The 17,958-nt window shown below is 53.5% G+C and overlaps 1 protein-coding gene across 9 annotated transcripts in view; it reads right to left on the bottom strand.

Moving 5' to 3' along the window:
- CDH23 (cadherin related 23) overlaps positions 1 to 17,958 on the bottom strand; it is a 433,102-nt gene that overhangs the window by 9,924 nt on the left and 405,220 nt on the right. For 8 of the 9 annotated variants that reach the window (XR_006345354.1, XM_043925746.1, XM_043925738.1 and 5 more), the window contains 14 exons: positions 17,126 to 17,259; positions 16,362 to 16,571; positions 15,705 to 15,812; positions 13,929 to 14,031; positions 12,552 to 12,677; positions 11,654 to 11,857; positions 9,733 to 10,191; positions 6,272 to 6,388; positions 4,940 to 5,164; positions 3,896 to 4,065; positions 3,536 to 3,673; positions 2,436 to 2,555; positions 545 to 722; positions 197 to 408 (listed from right to left, as the gene is read on the bottom strand). Coding sequence is in view for 8 of the 9 variants with exons in the window: in XM_043925746.1 (XP_043781681.1) it covers positions 197 to 408; positions 545 to 722; positions 2,436 to 2,555; positions 3,536 to 3,673; positions 3,896 to 4,065; positions 4,940 to 5,164; positions 6,272 to 6,388; positions 9,733 to 10,191; positions 11,654 to 11,857; positions 12,552 to 12,677; positions 13,929 to 14,031; positions 15,705 to 15,812; positions 16,362 to 16,571; positions 17,126 to 17,259 (2,504 nt within the window). In the remaining variant the exon portion in view is untranslated. Of the gene's footprint in view, positions 1 to 196; positions 409 to 544; positions 723 to 2,435; positions 2,556 to 3,535; positions 3,674 to 3,895; positions 4,066 to 4,939; positions 5,165 to 6,271; positions 6,389 to 9,732; positions 10,192 to 11,653; positions 11,858 to 12,551; positions 12,678 to 12,765; positions 12,874 to 13,928; positions 14,032 to 15,704; positions 15,813 to 16,361; positions 16,572 to 17,125; positions 17,260 to 17,958 lie in introns of those variants that run through there. The other variant, XM_043925745.1, reaches the window with a different exon arrangement.

The raw sequence follows: 17,958 nt of genomic DNA, 5'->3' as shown, positions 1-17,958 counted from the left end.
GCCCTTCTTACTAACCACTGTTCAGTATGGCCCTGTGTGGCACTGAGCTGGCTGGTTCCCTACTCTGGTCTCAGTTTCCCTGCTTTCACAGTGGGGGCCCCTTCAGCTTCAGGCTGCAGAATGACTGCAGAATATAGAAGTAGCCTGGATACTGGAAGTGGGTGCAGGTGGCAGGAGGCCCCGGGGACAGCAGTACCTCTCTGATGTGGAGGATAGTGCCATTGGGTGGGCGCACAAAGACGGGGCGGTTGTCATTGACGTCGATGACCTCCACCAGGAGCATGGTGGTGCCCCAGAGCGGGGGCTGCCCGCCATCTGTGGCCACTACGGTCAGGTTGAACCTCTCGTAGGACTGCAGTGGCCGCTTTGTGGTCACCAGGCCCGAGTCCATGTCCATGTGGAAGGCCTCTGGCAGGTGGGGTAGGAGAGCAGGCCATGGGTCTGGCTGAGATACCCTTCCCGTCCCTCCTCCACCCCCCACCTTCTGCCTGGCCTGGGGCTGCAGCCCCTAAAGCATCCTGGGATGGGGGAGCAGGCTACGTACCCACGCCGGGGCCCTCAAGTGAGTAGGCCAACTCCGCATTGGAGCCCTCATCCTGGTCGGTGGCTATCATGGTGATGACAGAGGTGCCTGCTGGCTCATTCTCGTACACGCTCGTGCTGAACTGGAGCTTGGAGAACTGTGGCCGGCAGTCATTGACGTCTAGGACCTGGATGACCACCTGGAGGGGGGTTGTGGTCAAAGGTCAGGAGCGTAGTGGGACCTGCTTCAGGTGACCTGGTCACACAAGAGTAAGCTGGGGTGGATAGTGCCCACTGTTTGGTGTGACCTCAAAATATTTCCTTAACCCCTTGAACCTTGGTTTTCTTACGTGTACACTGGGGACAAGAGAATCTTACGTCTCAGAGCGTGTGAGGTTCGTCTGTGATGGTGCATGCGCAGTGCCTGGCCTGAGGAAATGCTCAGCAGCTAGCATGGTGGTTAACAGGGAGTCTGGTGTCTGGGTCCTGCAGCAGGGACCCCTCCCCACCCACCTTCTACTCCGTCCTTCCTCCCTTCCCACAGTGGCCCCATACATCTGACTCTGATCTCTGGACCTTAATGCGGGACTGCGACGCCTGCACTCTTGAGGGCCCCTCTTGACTGGTGTTTGTGTCTGCCCTGGGACTGTCTGCTGAGCCCACAGCCCAGGGCAGGTCCTCTGGCTACACCAGGAGGCTTTTCCTCCCCCTGGCTGCTGTGGCCCTGCCTGACCGCACCTGCACCAGAGCCCTTTACAGCCTTGACACCAACCACCTCTTTCAGTGCACAGAGCACTTTTCTACCTCCCATCTCCTGGACTCAGCACTGCTCTGGGAGGGAGGCCTCCCCATGGCTGCCCCTGCCCCTCTTTCCCTGCATTGCTGACAGCCGAGGCTCCGAGAGGTTACATGCAGTGTGCTCAGCTAGTGTAGACGCCTGACTACAGATACTGTGTTCTCCCCACCACAGCTCCTGCCTACGTGACAGGAGAGAACGATGGGATGTGTGAGTGCTACCAGCCCCGCCCTGTAACTGCTAAGGAGAATTTTTCTTTGCAAACCCAGCTTCTTACCTCCCCACCCTTCAGGAGACTTTTCTTTGGATGGTTAGGTTACTATTGAGAAGTGGAAGAAGTGAACACAGAAAGACAGGACTGGAAAGGCCAAAAAGAACAGAGAGAAAGAAGAGAAAGCAGAGTCTTGAGGAGAAAGACTTCGGATAGAAATGGGGACAGAGCAAAGGTGGGATGCTGGCCTCCCCAGAGCAACTGTGCAGACGCTAGACCTGGACTGGGAATGGGGTTGTGAATTTGATCCCTCATTAATGTTCTCTGAGACATAAATAAAGATAAATGCTTTATAATTATGTTTGGTCGCTGGACTGTGTTTCTTTCAATGGGACACCATGGAGACAGTGGGACATGTGGAGCCCCAGGCTTTATTTGGATTACACCCAAGTATGTTTGGGCTTCTGTGATGGCTCAGATGGTAAAGAATTTGCCTGCAATGCAGGAGACCTGGGTTTGATCCCTGGGTCAGGAAGATCCTCTGGAGGAGGAAATGGCAACCCACCCCAGTATTCTTGCCTGGAGAATCCCATGGATAGAGGAGCCTGGCAGGCTACAGTCCATGGGATCACAGAGCTGGAAATGACTGAGCAACTAACTCTTACTTACATGTATGTTTAGCTGCCTTAGTAGGGCTTTGACACAAGAAGTTCCTCCTACAGAGCCCCCGTCTCCCTAAGCCACAGCCATTGTGAACCCCGGCTAAGCTCTTGCTTCTCCCTCCTGCCACCACAGCTCTCAGGGGTCAAGGTGGTCCTGCTTCTGCCCTGCAGCACCCATCCTATAAAGGCTTTGCCTGCTGCGTCCACAGCCACAGTCCTTAGTGTCCACACCAAGGTCCCTTACCTGCACCGAATTTTCTCGACGGTTGCTAGCCACGTCCCCAGGGTTGTCTTTGGCCAAGGCAGTCAGGATATAGTGGTCCTTCTTCTCCCGGTCCAGAGAGGACAGCACGTAGATGTCACCCTAGGAGGGGGAGGGTGGAGTCAGATCCTTCATCAGTTCGGCAGATATTTATTGAGCATCTGCTATGTGCCGACACTGTTCTGGGTTCTGGAGATACAGCACTGAAGAGACAACAGCCCCGGCCCCGTGGAGCAGAAAGTGGCTCTTCTTGCCTTCACTACTCCAGAGTCTACCTGGAGACGGGATAAACAGCCCAGGCTGGAGCTCACTCACGGGTCAGGTACCTAGAAGTGCCCCACAAGTATTCACAGTCACAGTGCCAGGCTGGGAGTATGTCTTATTGTTCACACCAAGAGGAAGGAGAGAAACCTGGCTGAAAGGGCAGAGTGCAGGGGGATGTGGGCAGGCAGCGGGAGGGAAAGTCCAGCTTCAGCCTCACAAGTGGGGAAGGCTCTGCCTGGCCAGCCAGCCCCAGGCCACAGGGCTCTCTCCCTCCCTCCTTGTACTGAAACAGCAACTTTGAACCAATTTGCCGACATTCAAAATCTTGAGCTTCTGCATTCCCACAAGTCTGAGACTCATGGGAACATGAGGGCTGTGTGGTGGGCACCTCTTCCCTCTCCCAGCACTGAGAATAGAGCCATGTATACAGTAGGCGCTCAGCTACTGTGCCCACTGTCTACAGAGCTTCCTATACCTCTCTTGGGCAGTTTCAAAAAGCAGTCTCATGGACCTGAATCAAGTCTTCTAGGCTGGTGGAGACAAATCTCAGATTCTGTCCCACAAGGGGCAACTTCCGAAAGACTGGCCACTTCCTTCCAGGTCTGCTGGGACAGAAAGGCCGCAGTTTAAGGATGTCTGGGACTCTGAGAACAGTGCTTGCCAACTTGACTGGAAGACCTCTGAGGCTATAGATGTCCAGGTGGCAGGACCCAGAAACAGAGGGGTGACTGCAATACTTTTGGTGGCTTCTCAGCCTATGACCCTGAGCCCTTCCCACTTCCCATTCCCCAAACCCAGGCCCTCCATTGCCCACTTACTGTGGTGGGGCTGATGGCAAACTTGCCCTCACCATCCACAAGGCTATATTCGATGAGGGCGAAGTTGCCCGAGTCAGCGTCAGTAGCAGTGACCGTCAGGATGACTGTGCCCACAGGAACATCCTCAAAGACAGTTTCCTGGAGCCCAGTGGGCAGAGAGAAAGCATGGACCGTGGTCAGTCTAGAGTCTCTGCCCTTGCCCAAGAAACTCACTGATGCAGACAACCCAGGGCATCAAGCTACTCATGGATGGTCATTCCCACGGGACTTGAAGGCTGGCAGGGTGGGAGTGAAAGATGCCCAAAGGTCCCAAGGAGTGGGCATGGGTCCCAGACCCAGTGTGTTGGCCTGGCCACCCACCTGGTAGGACAGCTGGTCAAAGATGGGGTTGTTGTCATTGATGTCCACAATCTCCAGGTAGACAGGGATCTCAGCTGCCCGGGGTGGGGACCCATTGTCCGAGGCCCTCACGGTGAAGTTGAGCCAGTGCAGTTCCTCATAGTCCACTGTCTGGTTGGCAATGACCTTCCCTAAGACACAGAGATTCTCACTGCCATTCTGGCCACCCCTCACTCGTGGAAGCTCTCTGAAGTGTGAAAAGAAGGATCTGGGGCTCTGAGGGATGAGCATGGTCCATTGAGGGAGAAGGGTGGCTGAGGCCTCACTGCCCAGCGGCTGGCCAGAGGGCTGAGAAAAACTGGTGTCTAGCTCTTCTCCTCACTGGAAGGGTGAGAAAGCTTTTCACGAGTCAGAAGGGGACTTTCCTGATGGTCCAGTGGTTAAGAAATTGCCTGCCTATGCAGGGGATATGGGTTCAATCCCTGCCTAATGCAGGGGGTGTGGGTCTGGTAAGATTCCACATGCTGTGGAGAACAGCCTATGCACCACAACTACTGAGGCATCCTTAGAGCCTGTGCTCTAGAAACCCACTGCAATGGGGAGCCTTAGCACTGCAACTGCTGAGCCCGCGCACTGCAACTAGAGGAAGTCCACGTACAGCAGCGAAGGCCCAGTGCAGTCAAAAGTGGAAAAAAAAGGGGGTGGGGAATGTACAAGAACAAGTCGAGGACCCCCTCTGGGACATTTCTCTCTTGGCCTACTTGTTCCCTAAGTGATACTAATTGTGGAGCTTGAGTGGTAGAGAGGGTGAGGGACTATTCCAGCTTTCCAGCAGATGCTGAAGAAGGCTTCCATCCTAAGTGAGAGCGAGGCACCCCATCCATGCTTCTAGGTCAGGCATGTGGGAGTAACTAGAATGTTAACTATACGGGATCTGGCCCCACCCACTGAGGGGTCATGGTGGGCCTCAACTGGAGGGTGAGAAGTGAACCTGGCCCCTCTGGGAGGCTAAGCAGGCACAGACACATATTCCCCAGCCCGCCTCTGGCAGACCTTCCCGCCCACCTGCTGAGGAGTCCTCCAGCTGGACATAGCCCGGGGGCATCAGGTTCAGCAGGGTATAGGTGATCAGCCCATTGAGACCCTTGTCGGGATCCACAGCTGCCACAGCGATGAGCGTCGTGCCTGGGGTGGCCCCCTCCAGGATCCGCTCTGTGTAGTAGGTGATCCCGAAGGGCTTGAACTGGGGTGTGTTGTCATTGACGTCCAGGATGTTGACCGTCAGCTTGGCTGGAGTGGGGGCAGCAGGTGACAGTGGCATGAGAGGGCCCCGGTGTGGCTGGGTCAGGCCTTCCTAAGTCTCAGCCAGGCCCGGAGAGGGTGGCAGCATCTCGCTGCAGACCTCCCGGGGCTCCCTGACGCTTGGCCCTAGCCTCGGGTGGTGGCCTGTGCCCCCTGACTCTGGTCAGGTCGCTCACTCTTTCATAGGGAAAGGGGCTTGCGTTCTGCCAACTGACTGGAAACCTTGGTGGAAGCCCTGGCCATTACTGTTGCTCAGTTTCCTAACTTGTCCCAGGAGACAGGACTCGGATGATCTGTAAGACCCTTTTCCATGATTCAACCTTTTGTTTCCCTCTGAGTTGTTCCCTCTGTATAACCAGCCTGGGCCCTTTGCCCTCTGAGCCTGGGACAAGTAGCAGATGACTAGGTCCACCCTTCCTGAAAACTAGGGCTTCTGGGCTATAAAGATAAGCAGCCAGTATCTGCCAAGCCCCAGCCACTACTTCCCCAACCCCAGCTGTCTCCGCCTCATGGCAGAGGCCACGCCATCCCTAAATCCCCCTCCTCCCTCCCTGCTTGACAAGATCTAGTGCCTCTAGCAGCCTCTCCCGGCTTATGCCACAGGCAGGACAGCCTGTGCCCAGCCACAGAAGGCAGCCTGCATGCTCTTCTCTTCTCCGCTGTGGTGTCTGTGGCTTCAAGTCACCTTGCCTTGCTCTTTGCTGCCTCTGGCCTGACCATGTGGCTTCTTAGCAGATCTGAAATTCCTATCTCACATCCCAGCTACACCCTGGTTACCAGTTCTGACAATGGGATTCCAACCTAAGTCTCCATCAACCCATCCTTTTCTCAGTCCCCTTCCAGTGTCTACCATGCCTCCTTCCCACTCTGAGGCTGAGAGTTCAAGATCACACACAGCTCTAGGCTTCTGGATCCCCCACTGCTGAGCTCTGGGACACAGGGCCACCCCCAGCCTTGCTGTAGCTGCCACCTTCCCCGGCTCCCACCCCTCCTCATGCAGCCTGACTACTGGCAGCCCCTGTAGCTGCTCCCTCCCAGGACCAGGCCTGCCTCTCTATGGGCTCATGTGGAGAGGCCTGTGGGGAGAGACCTTACCATTTGGCACACTGACGGAGCGCTCTGGTAGGTCGCTGGCGTTGTCAATCACAGAGAGAGTGACCTCATAGGTGGCAACCAGCTCCCGGTTCAGAGGGGATTTCACCATTACAGACCCTGTAGACCAGACCAAGTCAGGTTCAGCCCCAGGGGAACCCTCTAAAATCTGGGCCTCCCAGGGGTGCTCCTGGCCAACCCTCCCAACCCCCACCATGGGCAGTGGTCCCCAGGGGACCTGGAACTTGTCAGTCTCCTCTAGCTGGATGAGACCACAGCCATCTGCAAGCTGGGGCATGTCACTCTGCCCCTCACTCACTGGTCACCAGCCCGGCAGTTATCTAACCTCTCTGCACTCCTGTGTCCTCATTTGTGAGATGAGGACAATTACAGGACCTACCGCAGAGGGCTATTTGGAAGATTATAACAATTAAATGAATTTAATGTATTTGTAAAGGGCTTGGAACAGGGCTTGGCACATAGAAAGTGCTATGTAATTGCTTGTTTAAAAAAATGCTTGTTGGAATTTCCTGGTGGTCCAGTAGTTAGGACTTCATGCATTCCCTGCCAAGGGCCTGGGTTCAATCACTAGTTTTGGAACTAACAGCCCACAAGCCACATTGCATGGCCAAAAAAAAAAAAAAAGAAGCTTGTATTCCACAATGACATGAACATACTGAACCACTGAACTTATGGTTAAAAATGGTTACGATGGTAAATTTTATATATATTTTGTAACTTAAAAAACACTTGTATTCTAGGGAGATCAAGCATAAAGGAAGGTCAATGCACTGAAAATGCCTGAGGGGGGTTCCTGGAAGGGACAGCAGTGGCACAGTTGGACAGTAAGGCCCACCCCCTTGTCATGATAACGGGGTCGGGTGGGGGGTGGCATGGCCACCTGAGAAAGGAATTGTACAACAAAGAGCTGTTTCCTTCCCTCTTACCCACTGACCCCCAAGCCCTAGCCTGCTTCTGATTCACAGAGGAGCCCTCCAGAAGCCTGGGCTTGAACTGGGCAGACTGAGTTTTGCCGATCTCAGGCCTGGCTCTGTTAGGACCTTTCTTCCTCCTGCCACTGTGAGGGCCTGGTGGCTGTTCCTCCCACTGGCCTCATCCTAGGGTGAAGCCTCCTCTCTCCCCCAGCTCCCTCTCAGGCACTGGGGTGTCCGGAATCCCCCCCTTGGCAGGCTCCCCCTGCTGAACTCCTGTCCTCCTCGGGTCCCCCACCATGGGGCAGTCACTTACCCTGGGCCGCTGCCTCCTCCTCCTCCTCCTCTTCCTACTCTCGCTCCCCGTCCCCGAGGCTGGGGAGCGAGGATGGGGAGAGGGTGGCTGCATTCAGTCTGCAAAGGCTGGGCCACGGCCTTGGCCCAGGTCCCACGGGATGGGAAGGGTGGTGGGGGTGCGGTGGGTATGGAGGAAGGCGATGGGGTGAAGCAGAGAAGAGATGAGGTGGGAAGTGACAGAGAAACAGAGCTCAAACCTGTGGGCCTGCCAGCCATGAGGAAGAGAGAAGAGGGTTAACATCAGTTAGTTCAGGGTGCAGAGGGGATGGGGCAGAGTAGGGCATGGGGGACGGAAGGGCTCAGAGCTGACCAGGGCAGGAGATTTGGGAGGGATGGGGTGGATGGGAAGAGGCAGAGGGGCAGGAAGCTAGGGGAGCAAGGGGGAGCCTAGTAAGAGAGGAGCACCCAGCAGGCTGAGGCTCTAGCAAGGAGGAGAGAGGTGAGCAAGGGAGGGGGAAAGCATGAGAAAGAGGGGCAGAGAAGACACTGGAAAGGAAAACAGAGAGAAGAGAGTCAGTTGGAGAGAGAACAGGAAAAAATGGTAGAGGCAACAGTGTGCATAAACTTGGGCAGGGGCATGGGGCAGCTCTCCATGGTCCTGAGAAACTGCTGCAGTGAGAATTTTGCTAACCTGACTCAGGACTAAGCTATCTAATTCCTCCTAGAGGCTCATGGTTTTCCTGTCTTCTTTTTTCCTTTGGGCCTCAGAGGCATACTGAGTTAATCATACTCGCTAGTTGTTTGCACATGATGGTCACTGGCATCACTCTTGTTTTATGTATGTATCTTTTCCCTTCTGTTCTCACATTTGTCTCCCCTTCTCTCCTCCCTTTGGGCGATGTATTAAAGTGCATTTATTGGAAGTGTTCCTGAAAATCATGTATTGTTTTTGTGTATGTATTTTATATTCATGCAATGGGATTTGAGTGTATACACACACACACACACATATATATATGTATATAACCAATTCTGTTTCTTATCCTTTTCAGTAAGTACTCGATTTTAAGGTTCCCCCCCCCCCCCACCTCATATTTCTCTGTGTGAGCCTAATCTATTGCTTCTAACGGCTGCCTGGTATCCCAGGATGTGCACCCACCACATTTTACTCTCCACTATCCCAGGGATGGATGCCTTGGTTGCCTCCAAGCTTCTGTCACGAATAACACTGCAGTGAACATCCTCAAACAGTCTCATTATCAACCTGAGAACTTCCTCGGGATAGAATTGCTATTCTCTCGGGACAATTCTGCTTCCTAGGAGCAGAATTGCTGGGTCATTGGGTATTGCTGGATTGCTGTCTAGATATGAAATTAGTCAAAATTCCTACAGTAGTGTATGATGTTCCCACATTGTCACCAATACTCAATACTGTCCTGCATCCTAATGTCTGCTGATCACATATGGAAAACCAATATCTCATTGCTTTTTACTATGCATTTCTCTAAATAACAATGATTTTTAGCATTTTGTTATAGCCATGTTAGTTTGTCTGTCACTTCTCTGGGCCATCCAAGAAGTATACCTGTAAGTTAGTCCCATGTCCCCTCCTTAACTCCCCTCAGAGGCAAAAACTTTTAGAAAAATAATGAAATTAAAGTAAAATTTATAAGCTGTATAAATTGTGAAAGATAAGCCACAGTTCCCCTTTGTTTTGTGATAGTGTAAGAAAATCATTAAGGGTATACATACATGCACATATAACATAGAAATATATATGTGTGGGTACCTGTGTGTGTGTGTGTGTGTGTGTGTGTGTATGTGTGAAACTTAGAAAGACGTTAAATGGCCTGGGCACATATGAAGAAAGTGTTCAGCCACTCGGTTATTAAAGAAATGCATATTAAAAAATGCAATTTTCCTATAATATTTAATGCTATCACAAGTGTGGTGAAATGGGCACACTCATACAATACTGGTAGAGTAAGATAATTAGGAAGCTGGTCAAGGGAGAAGGAAGAAGAGAAGGGAGAGAGGGAAAGAGCCAGGGGAGAGATGGCAGGGAGAGGGAAGGACATGGTGCCAGTAGGAGGGAGAAGAGAGAAGGCAGGAGCAGCTGAGGGGTAGGGAGGAGCAGAGAGAGGGCAGCCAGGAGGAGGGCAAGGGAGAAAGCAGAGAGCCAGGAGACTGGGCAGGGAGTCAGGAGGAGGGCTGGAAGGGAGCAGGCCTTTGTACCTGTGTTGATATTCACGGCAAAGGCGTCCTCCTGGTCAGGCACCAGGCGGTCGGTGTCGTCCTTGGCCACGATGCCGATGATGTGGTACTCCAGCTTAGGATTGAGGTCACGGTCAACGGCAGTGACGTTGGCAATGACAGTGCCTGGCTCAGCTGACTCCAGCACGCTCACCGTCTGGATGGGGTTGAGGAACTCGGGGCGGGAGTCATTGATGTCGTCGATAAGGACAGTGATGATGGCTGTGCCCGAGAGAGGGACGGTGCCCCGGTCGGTGGCCACTACTGTCAGCCTATATGATTCCTGCTCCTCCCTGTCGATGGTGGCATTGCCGACGCGGATGATGCCGGTGACCGGGTGGATGATGAAGCGGTCCTGAGCCCCAGCTTCTATTCGGTAGATCAGCTCCCCGTTGAGGCCACTGTCCTCGTCTGTGGCTGTGATCTGAAGGACTGAGAATCCTGTGGAGGTGGGAATGGGGAGCAGCTGAACAGTTACCTTTTATATAAAAACATCACACTGAGATGCTTTCCTTGGGGGTCACAAGGGCTTCTTCCCACAACACCCTTGCTAGCACCTCTCTTTGTTATTTTGTTATATATTTATTTTAAAGTTTATTTTTAATTGAAGTATAGCTGATTTACAATGTTGTACTAGCTTCAGATGTACAGCAAAGTGATTCAGTTATATATATATCATATATGTTCTTTTATATTGTAGGTTATTGTAGGAATATCAAATATAGTTCCCAGTGCTATCCAGTAGGTCCTTGTTGTTTATTTATTTTATACATAGTAGTGTGTATCTATTAATCCAAAGCTCCTAATTAATCCCTCCACCCCCAGCTTCTTTTGGTAACCATAAATTTGTTTGCAAAGTCTGTGAGTCTAATTCTATTTTGCAAATAAACATCCATCTTTTATGCATTTTTTTATCTGCAATTTTCTAGGAAAATGGTGTCCTATTTTATTTTGCATTATTTGATTATTTGAGACTGAACAATGTTTTAATAATTCAGTGATTAGTTGTATCTTCTCTTCTGCAGTGTCAGTTTTTGTCCTTCGCCCGTTTTTGGTCAATTTATACAAATTATATAATTATAATAACTTGTGATAAATATCTTTTTTTTTCTCAGTTTTTAGTTCACCTTTTGATACTGGTTATATGATGTAAAGAAGTTGAAATGGTTCATATGTACCAGAACTTAATATTTTTCCCCTTTTTATGTTCTTCTGTTTCTTAAATGCTTAGAACCTTATCTTTAAAGCAGATAAATATTTACCTGAAGTGTCTTCTTTTATCTTTTAATGTTTTATACTCTTATATTTTCTTTAGGATGTCTTTGGGTTTCTTTCTGGTGTCTGATATGGGATGAGAATCTACACTAAATATGAACAAATGTTTTGCACACTAAACAGTTTTCACTATTGGTTTCATCATTTCCTTTATGACATAATGTTACATTTCTTAATTTACCCATCACTGTTGCTGGGCTACCTTGTCTCAGAGTCTTGTGTTCATATCATGTGGTTTTAAATACCGGTAATATGTTGTAAAACCTGGTAAGACAAATCTAGCTTTATTACACTTATTTTTCAAAATGTTTTTCAGAATCAAACTTATCTCCCAAATCATATTTGATTTTGATGGAAATCATGTTAATCCTATTTTGACTTTGAAACAATCAGTCTTTCCATACAGGAACATGGAGGGAACATATCTTAATAATCTTGTTTTGTATACAAGACACTGTAGGTCTGAGAAGGGAAGGGAGGGGGACTTGGGTCTCCTGACCCCCTCTCCGCCCACCCTGCTGCCCATCCTTCTCCCCAATGCAGGCGATTTCTGTCTCCAAACTGTGAGGCTCCAATCCCCACACACGAACACCTCCCGTCTGGGGGCTGGGGCCTGACCCCTGCCTACCTGGTGGGCAGTTCTCCAGCAGGTGGACGGTGACAACGGCAGGGCTAAAGGTGGGCCAGTTGTCATTGTCGTCCAGGATGGTGATTAGCAGGTCGGCGGTGCCGTTGAGCAGCCCGATGTCCTCAGCCAGCAGCAGCAGCTCCAGGACCGGGGGTGAGAAGGCCTCCCGGTCAATGACGATACCTGACCTCACTGTCACCACACCTGGTACCCAGCACCACCGGCCAGGGAGATACAAAGGAGAAGGGATGTGGTGGGGAAACCGGGCAAGAGCCAACCCAGGGGGGACAGAGAAAGGTAAGGCATGATGGGGACAGAGATGAAAGAGGAGCAGAGAAAGCAACACAAGGACTTTCTTCCTCCAAGGCTCAACAACCAACATTTAGGGAGGCCCCCTCCCCAGATGTCCTCGGCAATTCTCCAGAGTTCTGCCTGGGACGAGTGCCGCAGGCTGGAGGGTTGAGCAGCTCTGTTGAGAGAGGTGCTAGTACATCCCTCCTTGTTTCCTGTCACCAAACTGACCAGGCCAAGACTATCACAACACAGGAGTTTTGAGTCTGGTTTGAGGATGGTTTGCTTCTTCTGGAAGACTAGGGGCCCCATCCCCCGGGCGGGGGAGGAGAGAAGAGGGAGTGGTTTCTGGGGGCTCTCTACTGAGGCTGAGAGTTTATGTGTCAGCAGGTCACTTCTGCTGACCCCAAGCCTCTTCCTGGTTCGTCCTCGCTGGCCCCTGGGTGGCCTAATCCAGCTGGAAGATGGGAGCTGTAAGGAATGGGGTCCCTCTGGAGAGCCTGGACCCGGCACTGAGAAAGGAGACCCTAGATCGAGTGGTGGAGACTGGTAGAAGGAAGACTTGGAGCTAGGCTGGGAGAGCTGGGGGCGTGCGCAGAGGCCTCACCGGTGCTGTTGTCAATATCAAAGAGCCTGCTCTGGGCGCCCAGCAGCTGGTAGGTCACCACAGCGTAGACATCCAGGTCTGCATCCAGGGCCAGGATGGGCCCGTTGAGCACCGTCAGGGAGGTCCCTGGGCCGGGGGAGAGGGGTCACTGCAGGGCCAACTTGACCCCCCGCCCGCCCCTCCCCCGCCCCGCCCCGGTGAGCCATGGCTGACAATGGATGAGAGGAGGGGAGGTGAGGCGGACGGGGTGGGGGCCCTGGGCCGGGCTGCGGCAGCCTTGGCAGACTGACGCAGATGCTTGGGGAGCGGCCTCAAAGCCCTGCTGGGGAGAAAACACAACAGCGGTGAGCAAGCCCCTCCGGTCCGCCCGGAGCACGCCGGCCTTCCCAGCAGCCTTTGAGGCTGGCCACCGCGGGAGGGTCTGGGGGCTCCCTGACGTCCCCTCCCTGTGTGGGGGGCCCTGTCTAGGTATGCACCCCCAGCCCAGTCTGCCCACGCATGTGTGTACACAATGCTCCAACGGCTGCCTGACCATTCAAGGCTAGTCCCACATGTGTGCACGGCACTCCGTGTTTACACAGCCACGAGCATTCACTCTGTGATGCTCCCAGGCCTGGGAGGCCCCCGGCTGTGCATTCTGCCTCTGCAGGAGGTTATGTTTGCACATGGAGTGCATCGTGCAGGCACCCATGAGTATCTCTGCAAGGGTGTAAGCTGCACTTATGCCTCACATGGACGTGCACTGGCACATGGGTGAGCATATACACAGGCAGGTTTAAGATTCATATTCCTACAGGGGAGACACCCAGCCAGAGACCGGGAGTATCCCAGCTCATCTCTTCCCAACTTAAGACTTCAAGCTTTGGGGGTTGAAGGAGGAGTGAGAGGACGTCCTCGGGGAGACAGTGAAGAGGAGACTCAGTGCACGTGTGTGGGGGAAGGGCCACACTGATTTGTGAGAGGCCTGGTCCCTGCTTCTGATTTCAGATGCTCCCTGAGCTTTCAGAAGCCTCCAGGATGCCCCATGCTCCTGGAATCGGGAGAGCACAAAGAGTGGGCTTATTCCCCTCCTGAGTAGTCCTTAAGGCTAAATGCCCCTTTAGGAGGGGAAGTGGGGCTCTTATCAGTCTTGGGGACCAATGACTGCCTCCAATCAGACCTGTGGCCTCCTTGGTGGCCTCTAGGAGCCTGGCAGCCCTGGTCCTCCAGCCCTTCAGAGCTATACTCCCTTCTCCCCACCACACCCTTCTGCACTTGCCAGGTCTGTGTTCAGCCAGGCCTCAGCGGGGCCCCCAGCAGGCACAAGGAAGTCCTCGGCATCCGAGCTCAAGGGGTGCCTGGTAGCAGCAGGGGTTCCCAGGTGGGCCCAGCACCTACCAGCAGGAGAGTTCTCCATCACCTCCGCCAGGTAGGTGCTCTCAGTAAAGAGGGGGTGGTTGTCATTCTCGTCCGCAAGAAAGATAAGCAGCAAGTCAAAATCCTGAGGGAGGCACAACGGGAGGACAGGCTGTAGGCCATGATCTGGTTCTGGCAAAGCACTCCAGGGGAGGAAGACTGGGAAGTGGGGTGGGAAGAAGGTCAAGGAAGAGAGGTAGATGATTAAAAAGCCCACACCATGGGTCCAGAGACCTGGGTTCAAGCCCCAGCTGTGCTAGCAGCTCACAGGGTGGCCTTGGGCAAATCTTTTCCTTTCTCTGGGACTCAGTTTTCCAATCTGACGAATGGGGATCTTAACTCCTTTTCACAGAGATGTTGTGACGTTCACAGGAGAATGGATATAAATGGTATTGAGTCATGTCCCATCTCATAAGGAAGGACTTCAGCTAGGAAGATGAATCTTAGTTTCTAGATCCTCCTGGCTGGCCTTGTGCCCTGGTCAGAGTTCATCCAAACTCTCATCTGGTACTGCACTTCACACCTTTCATAAACCACAGGTATAATCCTTATCTCTTGGAACCTCCCAGTACCCTGGAAGCTTCTTCACTGCAGACATGGGGGAACCAGAGAGGGGGGGTGACTACTCAAAGCTGCATGGCAAGTTAGCAGCAGAATGGGGCCCAGCAGCCTCCAAGCTTCCTTCCCATCACTCCATACTGCTCCTTTCCGGGATGCCCCAGGCCCTCCTAAGAGGGCAGGTGTGTGTGGGGGAGGGGGAGGGTGTGACAGCAGGAGAGAAAAGGTAGGAGTGAGAGAAGGAAGGAAGGAAGGAAGGGAAGGCACACAGGATGAGAATGCTGGCGGTCTGCAAGGACCTCCAGCCTTAAGGCTCCTCAGCCGGTACAGACACGAAAACCAAGGCCCAGAAAGGGCTGAGCCATCAACTAGTCAGAAGCAGAGCTGAGATGAGCCAGACCCTAGGACTCCTGTCCAGGACCCAGACCTCATGGACGGGGAAGAGGACTGACCCTACCCCTGAATGCACTGTTTGCTTTGCAATACCCATCTCCTCTTAGTAAAGAGAGACAACTTTTTGGCTTTTGAGGGAAAGTGAAAGTTACCTATTCATGTCTGACTCTTTGCGACCCCATGGACTGTAGCCTGTCAGGCTCCTCTGTCCATGGAGTTTTCCAGGCCAGACTACTGGAGTAGGTAGCTATTCCCTTCTCCAGGCTCACGGATCAAACTCAGGTCTCTCAACTCAGGAATCTAACCCATGTCTCCCACATTGCAGGTGATGTCTTTACTGTCTGAGCCACCAGCAAAGCCCTTTGAGGGAAAAGCCACCTGGAAAATGTAACCCTTTCAGAATCCCAGAGTACACGTATCCCCCTGCCCTGCCTGCACCCTCCTCCTACCCCCAGTCCTGTGTGCCCAAGTATCAGTGGTTTGATGAGAAAAGATGATAGCTGGTGTTTACTGAGTGTTTGCCATGTGCCAGGCACTGTGCCAAGGACTTTACAGATATTGGCTCCTTCGAGGCCTCTGCGTGACTTTGGGATAGGTGTGTGTCCATTTTGCAGAAGAGAAGGTAGAAGCTAAGGAAGACTGACTTGCCAAAGCCACACGCCCACTGACAGGCAGAAATGGGATTTGAACCGAGCACTTGCTTACTGTAGAGCCTGTGCATCTAAGCCCAGGCCACCTGGATAAATCCAGCAGAGCCGTGCCCCTCCCCCACCCCACCCCACCCCACCCCACCCCCTGCAGTCTCACCCTCCTAGCTATGCGTGGGTTCTCTGGATTGTCCTTCACGGAGATGGTCAGCCTGTACTCTGGGATCCGCTCGCGGTCCAGGGGCCGGTTCACTGTGACGATCCCTGTCTGGGATGTAGAGACTGGTGAGTTGAGGGGTGACTTGTCCCCCACTTTGGGCTCTGGCTCACTGAGGCCCAACTGCTCTGCCTGCAGGAGTGACTGTGGATGACCTCCCTAAATCACTAAAGATATGGTCTGGAGGACCACAGTGGGTTAGCAGGGGCCTGCTAGGACAAGGTCCCCCTGCGCCCAGGTCATGCCACCTGAAAGGGATGGTCCTTCTGAGGATTCCATGGGGTCAGCAGCTAGTAACACTCCAAGAGGCCACGTGAGGATTTCTTGGTGCACCCTGATGCAAACCAAGCGGCACCAAAGCTCTGGTCCCATCCCTGCACATGACAAGCCTTGGGGTGACAGGGATCCCAGAAGTGGCTCACTTAGGAATCCAAGATTCCAAGCTTTCCAGAGACCCCCAAATGCCAGTGGAGGGCAGAGACTTGAGGAGGAAGTGGAATCAGCAGAAACCCAGACAGTAGAGTAGAAAAGCCCCTAGAGCAGGGTCCTCTCTTTTAGAAAAAATCCCAGGGGCTTCCCTGGGGTCAGACTTGGCCCTACCGTGGCATTGATGGAGAAGGCCCTCTCTCGGTTGCCTGCAGTGATGTTGAAGGTGAGGAGGGCGTTGCACCCGCTGTCAGCATCGCTGGCCAGGATATGCGCGACGAAGCTGGAGACGGGGGTGTTCTCACTGATGGTGACGTTCATGGGCAGGTTGAGCAGCACAGGGTCGTTGTCGTTAATGTCCAGCACCCGGATCCCCACCAGCATCTGAGGCAGGTCAAGGGGGAGGAGGGGGTGAAGGAGGAGGACCAGGAGAGAAGGGGGCATGGGGGAGATGGAAGGAGAGAGAGGAGGAAGAGAAAGGGACGGGGGACTTGGTGGCCAAGGAGACAGTGGAGGCGGGGGCAGGTGGAGCAAGATAGCAAAGTGGTGGTACCTAAGGAGGGAGCGGTGCATTTGGTCATGGGGAAGAAAGGAAAATGATAACAAAGGCGGCAGGAGGATGAAAGTGAGGATGAGAGGGAGACAGAAAAGGTAAAGAGGCAGAGGCAGGATGCAAATAGCAGAGTGACAGGTGCAGAGGCCTGGTTGACAGGAAAGTCTCCCCTGGGAGTGCTGAGTGGCCGTGGCCGCCAGGCCCAGCCCCCACGGGTGAGCCCCACAAGGACTCACAGGTCTGTTAGGGGCCCTGAAGGCCTGGACTGGCTCTAGAGCAGCCTGAGGCTGCTCTGGGCCTGAGGGTGGCAGTGTTTAGAGGAGTCTCTGCGGAGAATTCAGGGGGTGGGGAGGTGAAGCCCGTGGAACAGGATCCCCACACTCACCGTGGAGCTGAGCGGGGGCACCCCTCTGTCTCGGGCACAGATGGTCAGGTTGTAGAAAGCAATGGCCTCCCGGTCCAGCTCCACATCCTTCCGGACCCGCAGCACCCCCTCCACGGGAGAGATCAGAAACTCCCCTGGGTGTCGCCCAGGAGAGGCTGGAGTCAGCGGAGAATGGCCGGGAGGGGTGGGGAGCCCAGGCCTCTTTCCGCTTCCTCCAGTGAGCCTTACAGTTGAGGCGAGGGGCCTCCAGCGCCCCCAGCTAGAGGACCTGCCGAAAGCTGGGAAATGCAGCAGGAGGAGGGGGACAGATAACTGCTGGGGTCCCACAGACAGGGCGCCACTCAGGCCCTGACAGCCCTGACCACCTGGGGTATGACGGTTATGCTGAAAAAGTGGGGGCTCCCTTTCTATACAGGCATCTGCTTTCTCTCCACCCTTGATCAGAAATCAATGAATGAAGGTATCGGAAACTTTGTAATATGCTATTCTTTCCAGATAGCTCATCTTGCAAAACAGGATACTGGGAAGGGCAAAGCTTACCGCAGAGGAGCACCCTGCCAGTGGTGAGGCGCCAGGGAGGATGGAGTGGGAGGGACTGAGGACAGGGAAGCCCCAGCTGCCTCCATTCAGCCCCGGTGCTGACCCAGGTGGAGCGCAGCCAGCGTTCTCCTGGGCCGGTGGCCACCACTCAGACCCTGGTTGGCCCTGACTTCCTTTCTTGAGGTTTCTGAGGACCCTCAGCTGGCCCTGTGGCCTCAGTCTTGGCCTGGCTGAGGGGCCAGATGTCTGGGAATGCCTAGGGTAAGAACCTCAGGTTCTCAGGCTCTGAACGG

Source organism: Cervus elaphus, chromosome 15, assembly GCF_910594005.1.
Source record: "Cervus elaphus chromosome 15, mCerEla1.1, whole genome shotgun sequence".
Lineage (NCBI taxonomy): Eukaryota > Metazoa > Chordata > Mammalia > Artiodactyla > Cervidae > Cervus > Cervus elaphus.
Note: the sequence above shows the minus strand (reverse complement) of the source record. Positions and strands in the feature narration are given on the sequence as shown.